This window comes from Bombus vosnesenskii, unplaced genomic scaffold (assembly GCF_011952255.1).
Source record: "Bombus vosnesenskii isolate JDL3184/JDL3185 unplaced genomic scaffold, Bvos_JDL3184-5_v1.1 scf7180000013304, whole genome shotgun sequence".
Classification (NCBI taxonomy): Eukaryota; Metazoa; Arthropoda; class Insecta; order Hymenoptera; family Apidae; genus Bombus; species Bombus vosnesenskii.
Genome location: NW_022882953.1, coordinates 2,133,909 through 2,146,341, shown reverse-complemented (window position 1 = coordinate 2,146,341; position 12,433 = coordinate 2,133,909). Strand labels below are relative to the sequence as shown.

The 12,433-nt window shown below is 39.4% G+C and overlaps 1 protein-coding gene across 2 annotated transcripts; it reads left to right on the top strand.

The window, feature by feature from the left end:
- The first annotated feature begins 1,017 nt into the window (after positions 1–1,017).
- On the top strand, positions 1,018–3,816 carry LOC117234313 (asparagine-rich protein-like). Of its 2 annotated transcripts, XM_033495398.1 has the most exons (4): positions 1,018–1,155; positions 1,879–3,097; positions 3,194–3,531; positions 3,577–3,816. In XM_033495398.1, exons 1-4 carry the CDS (start codon positions 1,117–1,119, stop codon positions 3,676–3,678), a joined length of 1,698 nt encoding a protein of 565 aa, XP_033351289.1. In that variant the 5' UTR covers positions 1,018–1,116; the 3' UTR covers positions 3,679–3,816. The 2 variants fall into 2 exon arrangements, with proteins under 2 accessions (XP_033351289.1, XP_033351288.1); XM_033495397.1 differs by having other exon boundaries at positions 3,194–3,816.
- The last annotated feature ends 8,617 nt before the right edge of the window (positions 3,817–12,433 follow it).

Below are 12,433 nucleotides of genomic sequence, written 5' to 3'. Positions count from 1 at the left end.
TATTAACGCGTCTGTTCACAATAACTTCTGTCATGTGTTGCGTTACCAGCGTGTCGTATTAATGAAACAATAATTCATCGTGTTCCATTCTTTGCATAGTAAAACCGTTTATCTGACCGTACGTGACAGGTGGTTCCCTATCGCGGAATAGAAACAAATTCACGATCAAAACGCAGATTAGTTCGCGACGTACATATTTTACCTGACATACCGTATGACATTGTCGATCGTTTGCAATACCTATCCGATATGGTCAACGCGTGCATCGATCGCCACTATTTATATCGCCGATACGGAAAACGATTAATTCTGTTTTATCGGTAGTATACTGTTCTATGGAACTTTCGAGAACTTTCGACATTAATCGAAGTTTATATCGTGGCTGTAACAAGCATTATAATCACTATTATATCGTTCTTTTCAGGCTACTAAATTTATATTTATTGTATAAAATAATTGAAAATGAAAATTTATGTGAAACGAGAACAATTCATCGAGATATTAATAAGACGAAAACAATATCACGTTCGATAGTAAAGTAATAAAAGCTTGATTTTTCAGAAGAATAAGTGACGTTTCTAGATATCCTTTCTCCTCTTTTATTTCATTCTTTCGCGAATATATCATTTATATTTTGAACTAAACACTCGCAAACAATAAATTCTCATTTTTACATTCAGAAGAACTTGTTGCCTCCATCATTAAGAAAGAATTTATTTATTTTACATTTATATTTATATCATCGAATAAAATAATGCCGACTGTTTGACGAGTATAGTCTTTGACAAGTATAATCTTTTAAATATATTCGACACATCGTATCCTTGAGTTACACGCGATAAATCTGACCTGACCGGTATGTTTGAATAATATTGTTCGATTAGCGGATCGAATGTTTAACCGAAGATAATCTCGGTTTTCTTAGACAGTAGCTCGGTATCCATAGTAGAATCTCCAACATATGTTCAATATCAGGAACTGGTCATGATTTTTGTATGATTCAGTCGCCCACCAGGTGCTGGACACGTTACACCGACCCTTGTGCATCATGAATTCTCTTTAACTTTACACTTTTTGCTGCGTTTCCAGTGTCAGTGTGATTAGAGGGAGGGAAACATGAATCCGACAAAGTGGAACCTTATCTCAATGGTGATGGTGAGTGAAAATCAATAATTCAATTGATATTTTTCTTGTATGAAATACTTCTGGGAATGATATTGCGAACATTTCAACTACAAGGATATTAGGTTTCACTCTTTTTGATTAACGATAGCCGTTATATTTGAAGTACCCTGAGTTCTTCCTATAAATTCTTACTTCTTTATCAATTTTGTCATTGTTCGTTCTACTTTACATTTTCTGCTAACCACGTGCAATTCTTTTTCCTATTTGTACGAAACTCTCGTAATATTCCGAAACTTACAAACCACAAAGTTTCTCAGTTTTTCCAATTACTTCATCTCTGAGATATATCCAATTCTCCCAAGTACTTTTCCTTAAAAATCTCAATACTTACTTACTCAATCTTCCCAAAAACTTGAATTCTCAAAAAATAATTCTTATAAATACGATATGCAGTATAAAAATATTAATTCTGTGCGAATACTATATTCCAATAAAATATCCAACTTTCCCAACCACCTTATGAAAAATACTCGATCCCCGCAAATATTTCATTTCCGAAAAATGATGCTTCTAAATACAATCACATTGATAGAATATTCCTTTCTGTTAAATACCTCGTGTAAAAAATATCCAATTCTTCTAGATATTCCATCCAAACCTCAAACTAGATATTTACTCTATCAAAGTTGTATATCTTCGAGAATTTATCATCTACGAATCAACTATCCTTAATATCTATAATTTTTCGCACAGCTCTCGCTAATCTTCGCGGCCATTCAGACACCGTCAAAACAAAATCCAGAGCAGTCGAAACATTATTCCGGAAAGCGTCATGCCTCTGCATCAAGTCAATCATTTAACACGCCATCCTATTGGGAGTATATTCTCCGAGAATTCGTGTTCAAGACGATCTCGCCATCGCCATCAGGAAACCACCAGCTGTACAGACGTCTGTTGGAGGCGCCATTTTATGGAGGCCCGTTTCCCATCGTCTCGAACGACGTGGCCAACGTCGTCTTGTCGCGTGGCGACGTTTACCAACTGCCGAGCGGCCACTGGCTGTTCTGTCAACAAGGATGCGTCGAATGCGGCGTGTGTATCGACCACACGCACCCTACGGTCAAGTGGGTGCTGCGGAGAATCAAGAGAACCTCTTCACACGGCGCCGCAAGACACGATCTTCAGCTGACGATCTTACCGCAGGTAGACGGTAGCTACCACACGAGGAGCCTGTGGCCGCAAACGTACGTCTACGTGACGTCAGAAGGCGAGCAGGATATCTACATGAACGATAAGCATAGCTATCATAGCGACGGCGCTGCTTACGTCGCCGTAGAAAACGATTCTTCCGGTCAGAGAAAATCTGGAAACTTTTGGTCGTACGTTGACAGGAATTCGTTGCCTCAGAAACGTATTGTTGGAAACTCGACTGACGATATTATTTCTAAGAAGCGTAATGAAAGTGATGTTGAAGAGACTTCGGAGAGCACAAGCGCGATGCCGAAAAAGGATGATGCAGGAATAAATGGCGAGAAGAGGAATGAGTTGAGAAATGTCAAAAGACAACGTCCAGAGTTGAAGGTTACTAGCGAGAAAGAAAATTTCAACGGATCTTCGAAAGATGTTGGATCGAAGGAAAATTTGAGCGAATCCTCGAAGGGTGTTGCATTAAAGGAAAATGTGAGTGGATCTTCGAAGGATGTCAGATCGAGGGAAAATGGGAGCAAGGTGAGGCAATCGATACCAAAGTTGATTCTGGGTACTGATCAGATGGGACAGAAACACTTGGTACACGTAGTGCCTGCTGACGGATCGACGAATACGAGTTTGATGAACTCTGCGGTATCGAATGTTTTGAACGCGGCTGGTCGGAACAAAACTGCTTATCAGAGAATATTACGAAGGATATTTGATTCTTTGAACAATAACAGGAGATCTATTGAAAGTTTTCTAGAACCTCTGACATCAACAGGTAATCCAGAAATTATTTTGGAAATTGTTCTGTTTGTTAAAGAATAAGCGGAAATAGAAGCGACTAATTTTATGGAATTATTGTATTTTATTTTAGAAAAGTTGAGTCGACAAGAAGAGGAGCATCAGCTACAGGAAACGAGAAATGGCTTCCCAGGATTCGGAGCGGCAGGCCGTCTGCACCCTCTTCGCAGTAAAGAAAATAAAAATGAATCTTCGTTTGAGAAAAGATGGCCTTATACTTTAAATTGGAACAGAGAACGTACGACATCTAGTGATAATGCATTTGCTAATAAGTTTATGAATAATACAATTAATTTTGATCGTAAATCAAACAACGGTTACACTCTAAACCTTAAGATGCAGAATAGTATCGCAGAGAATAAGAATATATCTAATAGGTTTCATTCTAGATTATCTGAAAATAATTATAGCAATAGTACATTTTACAATAATTCCAAGATAAATAACGTCAGCCGTAATAGTCAGGTGTATAAATTTTCACCTCGTAGGTATAAGATATTAGTAACTACCGAGTCAACTACAAAATTTGACGATATTACGAAGCGTAATAACTCGTAATTACACGCTTCGATATCCATGCACGTGTGAGTCCAAGTATGATATTGAATAACAAAGATTCTAAGCATGATAATTTCAGAAATTTGACTAGGTAAGTTTACATTTTTATTTAAAAATCTAAGGGACATGTATGAGGAAATGCATTACTACTACAAGTCCTTTTAATGGTAGAAGGTTTGTTATTAGAAGTAATAAAAAAACATTATAAACATCCGAATGTAAATTTACATCTTTTCGTTTTACAATAATATATTCGTTATATACTTATTGTACATTTACAAATCTGTGTACGGGATCAATACGTTTCTCATATATTGGAAAACACACACTGGCACACATGTAAGATGTATAACATACAAATGGATAATATGCATACTAAATAAATGTTACATTATTCGTATAATACTGTGATAAAGATTTTACAACAAACAATTTTAACAAAATGAATTATTTTGTAAAAACTGTAGAAAACTAGAAGAGTACGCGTACAAATGAAGATGACACGATAAATCGCCTTCTTTGAACAGAATAAATCCATTGATTTCCCCATATTCTTCGTAAAGCAAACGCGGTAATAAAATTCCTAAATCATACTTTATTACCGCGCTTTCAGGAACCTCAGTGTCGTGGCTGGAAACATCTTATAATAAAACAAACTAAATAGCGTAGGGCTTGGGAATTTCGCCTAAACACCGTAAGCCCGCGGGTCGCACCATCGGCGGCGCCGCTAAGAGGATCGACGATCCTTAATCAGGCCTGGCGCGATCGTTTAAAACGATTATAACCCTTCCTTGTCCCACGGCCGTATCGCCAAGCATCGCATCAGTCTCGCGTATTAGTCGCCCAGGCGAGAGAGAAGAGCGGGTGAACCTCTCTGTCCCACGTGTGACCTACGCAAACGTGCTTGGTTCCTCTCGTAATTGCGTGGCGATAGAACCGCGTTGTGTATATCTCACATACGTATATATATACATACATACATATGTACACGTATGTACTCGAACGTGTATGTGCACGCGTGTACTCTACGCCTCCCTAAGTGTTACCCTTCGTTGCACGCGTACACGCGTTTGCAGAGGTGTACGGGACCGTGTTCGTGCACACGGGCTGAATTTGTGCAAACAGCTGAAAGTACATACGCGCACGCGAGAGTATCTCGCGAACGAGAAACGTTGGCTTAACGGTGTACTTTTGGGAACAGGAGAGAAGGACAGAAAGAAAGAGGAAAGAAGAAGAAGAAGTAGGAAGAGAATGGTGGAGAAACGGGGATGAAACGACGGGCTCAGGCGGTGAGGTTTGAGAAGCAGAGGTAAGCCGGCGCTTATATTTAATTAAGGAGGATACGGGCTCCAGCGAAAAGAGAAAGTCGAAATGGCTGGAAGAAACTCTAGGTGACGAGAGAGAAAGGCAACGAGTCTGTGTTTCTTGTCTAATTATCTACCCTTTGCGTCCTGCCAGCCACGTTCACTTTCTACGTCTGCTATCTGCCGCGCGATCCGCACTACTTGTCCCTTCCTCTTTTCATCCTGATTTTCTAGCCAACTTTCCACGTCCTTCCCAACGTCTGATTTCTCTTCTGCTCTCGGTACTTTGCTCCTCGCCGTCCTTCTGTTTTTCGTTAATTTTCTTCCGTTTCCTTTCACGCTCGTTGGCCCATTTCTTACCTAACTCGAGACGATCACAGAAATCGTCTCCTACCAGACGACACTCTGTTCTTTCTTTCTTTCTTGTTTCCCTCTTTTTCGTCGGCCGATTTCGACGTCTTGAAAATTGTGAATCGAGACAAAGAATGTCTCCGTATATTACGTTCAAGCTTTTTAATTAAATCATTCGCCCGACTGTCCTCGCAAATGGTTAACCTTCAAGGTAGTATAAGGTAAAGGTATTAGAGTCACACGAGCTTCAACATCTTGGGATTCAGTCTTGAACTTTGCATGGAATAATCGAGCTTGTTATATGTATATTATGAGATAGCATTAGAAAGAGAAAGTACCGTGTACTTTACGTCCACCAAAAGAAAATATGAAGAACGGGAAAATAATTCCAATAATTATACAGTAGAGTTGTTTGAATCAGCGAAGAGATATGACAAAGAACAATGTGATAAAATAAACGACGACGTAACTTTTACGGATAAAGCATAAATAATATGCACAAACTATCGAATTATGGCAACTACAACTGACTATATTAATATTAATTCGTCAAACCTTCTCTTTAATAAGTAGAAGTTATGTCATCAAAAATTAACGTTGACAAGCTGTCGATGTAAATACTTACACGACACATTTATCACACCATTGAAAACAAGTCAAATAGGCTATTTCCAAATGTTCATAAAAATTGTTCACAATTAAATTGGACGAATTGCAGGACAAACTACTTATCGTTAATTACTTGTCTCAAATATCTGTATCTTGCTTTATCTGAAACAGGGATCACTCGTCCTATAACCACACACAGAGTACAAATATTCTGTTTCTTGCTTATCCCCTCTGTTTCTATCTTCTTGAAAAGCGTCCTCTTTTAATCTACCCTGTTTCTTTTTTCTTCCTCGTATCACCCTCTTACTTTCGCCTCATTCTTCCGCGGGCTTTCTAGCCGCGTACAGACGAACGGCGCAAAACGATCGATTCGATCACTGCTGGATTGCTTTTAACGAGTTTCCTTTCAGCACGGTTTATCGAGAATTGCGGCCGCTTTCGTTCGAACCCCAGAAACCGAATACGCCGGGGAAATTTCGACGGAAGATCTTAATTAAAGACGCTCGTCCAAAAAATGAGAGTCCATCCCCCGTCGTTCTTCGTTTTCTAACCACCTCAAACCGTCGAACTCGAGACCGAGATTGGTATTATCGCGCAAGTGCGAGGGTTTCGCTATTATTATCGTGTCGTCGATCCTATTAACGATCGTGTATATAATTCGGGGAATGCCAGAATGATCGTGCAATCGAGAGACGTCGCTCTTAATGGGATTGTTAACGAGATTTGATCGAGAGAAAGTAGCATCGATTGGTTTCCGAGAATTTTGTTTGACCAACGGGAATATTAATTAGCAATCATTTTGTCGGAAATTTCTCTTGCTGCTAAAGGCCATTCGTGAAGCATTTGTAATAGAAAATACGATTATAGGGAACAACAAGAATAGTCGTGTTAATGTTTCACTCTTCATGCGGAAAAACTTTTTGAAATGTCTTACAAGTTTTAGATCATTGTATTTTAGATTAATTTAGCCTATTCATTATATTCACGATAAATATGAAATTGTATAAAATTATCCTAAAAATCTTTCGTGATTTGAATACCTCGAGATAAAATCTTCTTTTTATGATCCTTTAATTATTTGTTCCAGTCACGAAACTTTGCTTTTCGTACGATATTCAAGCGTTATTCATACACTGGCCAATATATGTTTACCTTGAACACACGTCATATCCGCAAACGTAGAATCGAATGGAATGAAATGAATTAAAAAACTAGAAATCCCATGGAAAATAATACCGAAAGAGCGTTGCAATCCTTTCAGGCACGGTTTATTCCCATTAGAATAATTATTATTTACGTTTACGGCGTAAAGCAAAGGAAAAGCGTTACGAAACGGTGAGGGCGCGTTTCTTTCTACACACGCTAATAATAATGATATATTAAAGTTCACAAATTAGCTTTTTCGTAATTAAAATATATTTCCTGGGAATACTGACACAATCCGCGCGTGTATGAAATTAATAGGATAAATTATATTAAAACGGCAAATCTTCCTCGGGCGAACCGACGCTGCGAAAAATTCAAAATGGCACTGGCCTTTTCATGTTCGAGACGCGAACGATTTTGCAACCACCTATATATTTATGTTTGTGAGAAAATGGAATATTTAAAGTTAATATTGATACGGGCTATAGTTTGCTCAGGGTAAATACATGTTCATTGAAATCTGGCTTAATTAACAGCTCTTTTTTCGTTTCAACGACTCAAAATTATTTTCTGCTTCTCTTTCACCCCGACGTACTTCTTTCTCTCTTTCTCTCTGTCGCTTTTTACCTCTGCTTTTCTGTCTGTGGTTTCGTGCCGCGACACGCTGACGTGCGAAATTATAAATTTTCGAATGTTCAGTGTTTTATAACCCGCAATGCTCACGGCCGTCGTACGGTTTCGCGTCATTTATGCAATGTTTATTTCAATGATCGTATAGTACGCGCCATCGAAATATTTCCTACCATTTCGATCGCTGTTCCGTTTTTTATCTCGCCGGTTCATCAGTATTAACGAATTTTGCATGTTTCCACCGGTGTCCGAACAATTTAATAAATGTTTTGATTAAAACTCAGATTTATGAAAAATATAGTACAATAAAGGGAAAAAAGAAGGAAGGTATGTAGAATGGGAAGTTAATGTTCGTTCATTGAAATGTTGGTCGAATAAAATTACAAAAACGACAGATTAAAAAATAATCAGAATATTACTCGATCGAATAACTTGGCTCCTTTCTCGGTATTTTCAGCTTTCCAAGCCGATTAAAATTTTTCGTGCAAATATTTTTGCACGGGTATTTGAATTCCATATGCGTCGACAATTAAAAATTATTTTATGTACATATAACTATGATTGTGGGACAGATAATCATAGGGATATATAACTTAATCAAATATATTAAATTTCATATTATTTAGTGATACTTCCATATAGATTACAAAGATTATAAAAAATTTCATATTATGACAATGAAACAACGTAAAACTCGATAAATGAATGTTCCATTCGAAAGCTAATAATATTTGCAAATATTTTTTGTGGACACTGTGTTTTTATTATTAATTTGGCCTCCATCAACACTTTCAAACATCACATTATCTTCGTAAATTAATGCTGATTGATTATACTCGTTCTAGTAAGATTATTCTACGATATCATAAAATATGCATGCGTCGTTTACCTCATTTACCATCTCCATTCCTTAATTACACCTCGTATTTTGTTGAACCTCGTTGAACCTCGTTGAACCGCATCTTGACGACTCCTGAAATTTTGCTCCCTCGTGTGGCTCATCGTGTACACACGGGGAGTATGGTCGAGTAAACGGCGCGAGGTGTTCCAGCGGAAATGAGGGGAATGAAAGACGAAAAGAAATCGGTTGGAAAAGTGGAGCGCGAAGGAGCCAGGCTTTTAACGGTAAGACCGTGAAGGTTTCCAACTCGTCCGATGGGAAATTGACGCTCGCTCTCCAGAAGGAGGGGAAAGAAAGACAGACGGATGGAGCTTCTCGATCGTGGTGCACCTGAGCGAACAAACGATAGCAGCGGAGGCAAGGAGAAAGTGAAAAAAGGAAAGGGGATAGACTTGACTAAAGGCAGCGGGAAAGGCCGTCTTTCCCGTTTTCAGATATTTAAATCCGAACTCGGGGCCGAAATCTCGAAGACAAGGGGGCGGGAGTGTTCGTCTGGAACCTTGGTGTATCTTGAGCGTTGTGCATTGAAAGCAAGCCTCGGTGAACGAGCAAAAGAAACAGGGAATGGCGAGGGGTTGGGATAGAGGGTTGGTCGGGGAGATGGGAAGGAAGGAAGAGCTAGTTGTTCAAGCGTAACGTGTATTCTTGTCAGGGTGAGGCCGAAAGACGTAGTGCTCAGACTTTTGCGGGGCCCTCTCGCGAGGAAACGCGAGGTGCAGAACGCGGCGCGGCTTCAGAAGAAAGATGGTAAACAAGAAGAGGCAAGGAGGGAAGAAAAAGAAGGAATGAAGGAAGGAGAAGATTCAGAACCTGCTTCCTAATGGTGTGGGTGTGCCGACGAGCAGAGGAGTAAGTTTTAAAAACATCCCGCCCAATACGCCTCTGGTGCTGGTTTTATCGTTGCCTGTTGCCCCCTACCACCAAATACAGCGCCACGAACGGTCTGTCTCGGCTGTGAACCCGTATCCGGCAAAGGCTTTTCCGGCTTGGTACCCGAGGTACTTGCGCTTCACGTACCGTTGCCCTGTAAATCCTACCGAAAAGCATCTGCTGGTATCAAGGAACACGTCCACCAGTGACACATGAGCGATTTCTTAGACCTCTGCGCGAGTAGGGCATGCAATTTTATTGCGACCTCTGCCAGCCACGACCTCGACAGAAACGCCGACCCGACGAGAAAATAGTACACCGGCCTGGTGTTTCGCGAAGGGAATATGCAGGATTAATGGTCGAACGGTTTTCATTCGTGTAATACGAAGAAGAAGGAAAAAGAAACACGCTGCATTCTCTATGAAGAATTTAGGCCAAATTTATGACTACGAATATTTAAGAATATTTAAAATTTAATTTTTTATACAATTGTAGATTATAGAATTGGTAACCTTTTAATTAGTACATTTCCGAATATTATATTAATAAATTACAATCAACCAATAATCTCATTCGATTAAAAGTAACATGTAATTATTATCTGAAAACTCGAAAATCATATTTACTGTCTCTTTGATCTACGAATTAAGCATGGGAAATGCTTCGCGGTATTTTTACAGTTTTTCAATGGAGAAGGTCGCGTTAGAAGCTTCTCAACGTTGATCTGATATTGATGTAAAGACGTTTCCGATAGCCTGGCAGCGTACATCAACGCAGCTACGCCTCGCTTCATTCTTCGGCCCTTTTTGCGGCGCACTTTGACCGACAGGGGAAGATTGGATATTTCTTTCCGGAAAAGGTGCGCACCTGGCTTTTTCTTCGACAGCCAGTCGAACAAGACGCGCGTACATCAGAGGAAACTGTGAGTTTCGTTCTTTCGCTAGAGGAACGCAAAATGTGCACACAACGACCTCCATGACGACGACGACGACGAAGACGGAAAGAAGGAGAAGGAGAAATGGTAACACGCGAAACATTCCATTGAAACATACATACATAGGAAAATAAAAAAGAAGAAAAAAGGAGGGAAAACGAAAGGGATGACGAACGTTGAGAGAAAGAAGGGTGAACAGTTTGATCGAGGGGGATGGATGAAGGAAAGAACAACTAAAAACAGCTCGATCTATCGACATCCTATTTCGTTTCCTATTACGTGAACGTCTGAAACACGCGATTTATTTGGTTTATTTTCATATGGAACGTTCTTTGGCACGATCTCAAAGGAGAAGTCGAGCCTCTGTACCCTCGCTTACGCCACCCCTGCAGCTTTTTCCTTTCCATCGCGTTCCCCATCTTGCTCCATCGTGTTCCCATGGACTGACGGTTTCTCACACACGATTACGATCGATCTGCACCGAACTAATATCCGAATTTTTGTAATTCCTTTTGCTGGATATATTGAAAGCGTCTTTTTATCGAACCAGTGGAAACGTACTCGTTCGTCCCTGTCTTTCCTATCTCGCTGTCTACCTCGTCGTTTCGATATTCACTGGATAATTGGTGCACGAAAGAACCAACGAACGAAAAGAGCTCAGGCGCGCGTCAACGCATTTTCCTTGTGTCTCTGCTTTTAATTCGCGTCAAGCAAGTTATCATCCGCGAATTAGATCCAAAACGAACGCGGCTGTTTTGGTAATTAGAGACGAGAAAGTTTGAACGACGAGAATAAGTTTCTTCTCGTCGCCAGCACTACGCTCCCTTCCTCTTGTGTAAGTGAATGCACGAAGACACACAGACACAACTCCAACGAAATATTTCATTATTTGCAATTATAACTCTTGCGCTATGAACTTTCGTTCTTGCGAACTAGTCTGAAATAACCCGTGTTCCGTGCGAAACGCTCAGTTCCTACCTCCCGTTGCAACGTTTATGCTCGTTGTTCTGGTTTACGTGGAGTGGCTGCAATTTTAAACTACTTGTTCTATGATGGAACAATCCACGCAAGGGATATCATTTTCTTGGGAAATTGGAATTTACTTTCTTCAATTGCTTCGTTATGCAAACGAATCTTGTATTTTTGATGGTACTCTCTGACGAGGACCGCCGACGATTATCTAAAAGTCAATATAGTCGGATAATAGGAACTCACCTTTGGATGGGCCTTTTCTGCGTTAATGAAGTTCCTGAAAATAATGAGATTCGTAAGATTAAGTACGAGAATATATAAAATTTATACAATTTGAATTTATGATATGAGAAGCATTTAACGTTAGAATTAGGGGAGTAGTTAAAATAACCAGTTTATAATTTTTCAGAGAAATTTTATAGATCCATACCAATACAATTTTTTTTTTTTACAATACTTCTCCCATTTTCATTTTTTGCTGCAAGTTTTAAGTTTTAATTCTACAGTTAATAAGAAAAGCTTAGAACTTAACTAAAACTACTATTAACATTCAACTCTCAAAGTACTATCGACATAAAATTTAACTTTCCAATTGTTTCAAGATTTGAATTGTCTACAAACGAATAATTGTAACGCAAAATTCATACCGAACAGAGCTTCAATAACATTTAACAACTGTCCCAAAAAGAAAATCTTCATTAATTAACTTACAACCGTCGTGAAAATTGTACACGACACTCAATTTCAACTCGATCGAATAAACATCAACTCGGCGGAACAAACATTCACTAACGAAACCTGAATTTCCAAGCGTTCACATAAAGCGAAAGATTGCAGCAACGAAATCACTCGCTACGATGCGATTCTTTTACGGCCGATGAAACGGCTCGATGATCACGTTTCCGCGTTTTATGGAATTATCACGGAGAATCGATGGCGTTGAATTTTATTTGGACATTTATGCGAGCATCGATGCGTGTAATCAGCAAAGTGCTTCGCGATACAGTCGTGCCATAAATTGGCACGCGACCGTTCGAT

Coding starts and splice junctions, on each gene's coding strand:
- LOC117234313 (XM_033495397.1), top strand. CDS start 1,117: ATGAATCCGACAAAGTGGAACCTTATCTCAATGGTGATG. Junction 1,156..1,878: donor ACCTTATCTCAATGGTGATG/GTGAGTGAAAAT, acceptor TTTTTCGCACAG/CTCTCGCTAATCTTCGCGGC. Junction 3,098..3,193: donor AGAACCTCTGACATCAACAG/GTAATCCAGAAA, acceptor ATTTTATTTTAG/AAAAGTTGAGTCGACAAGAA.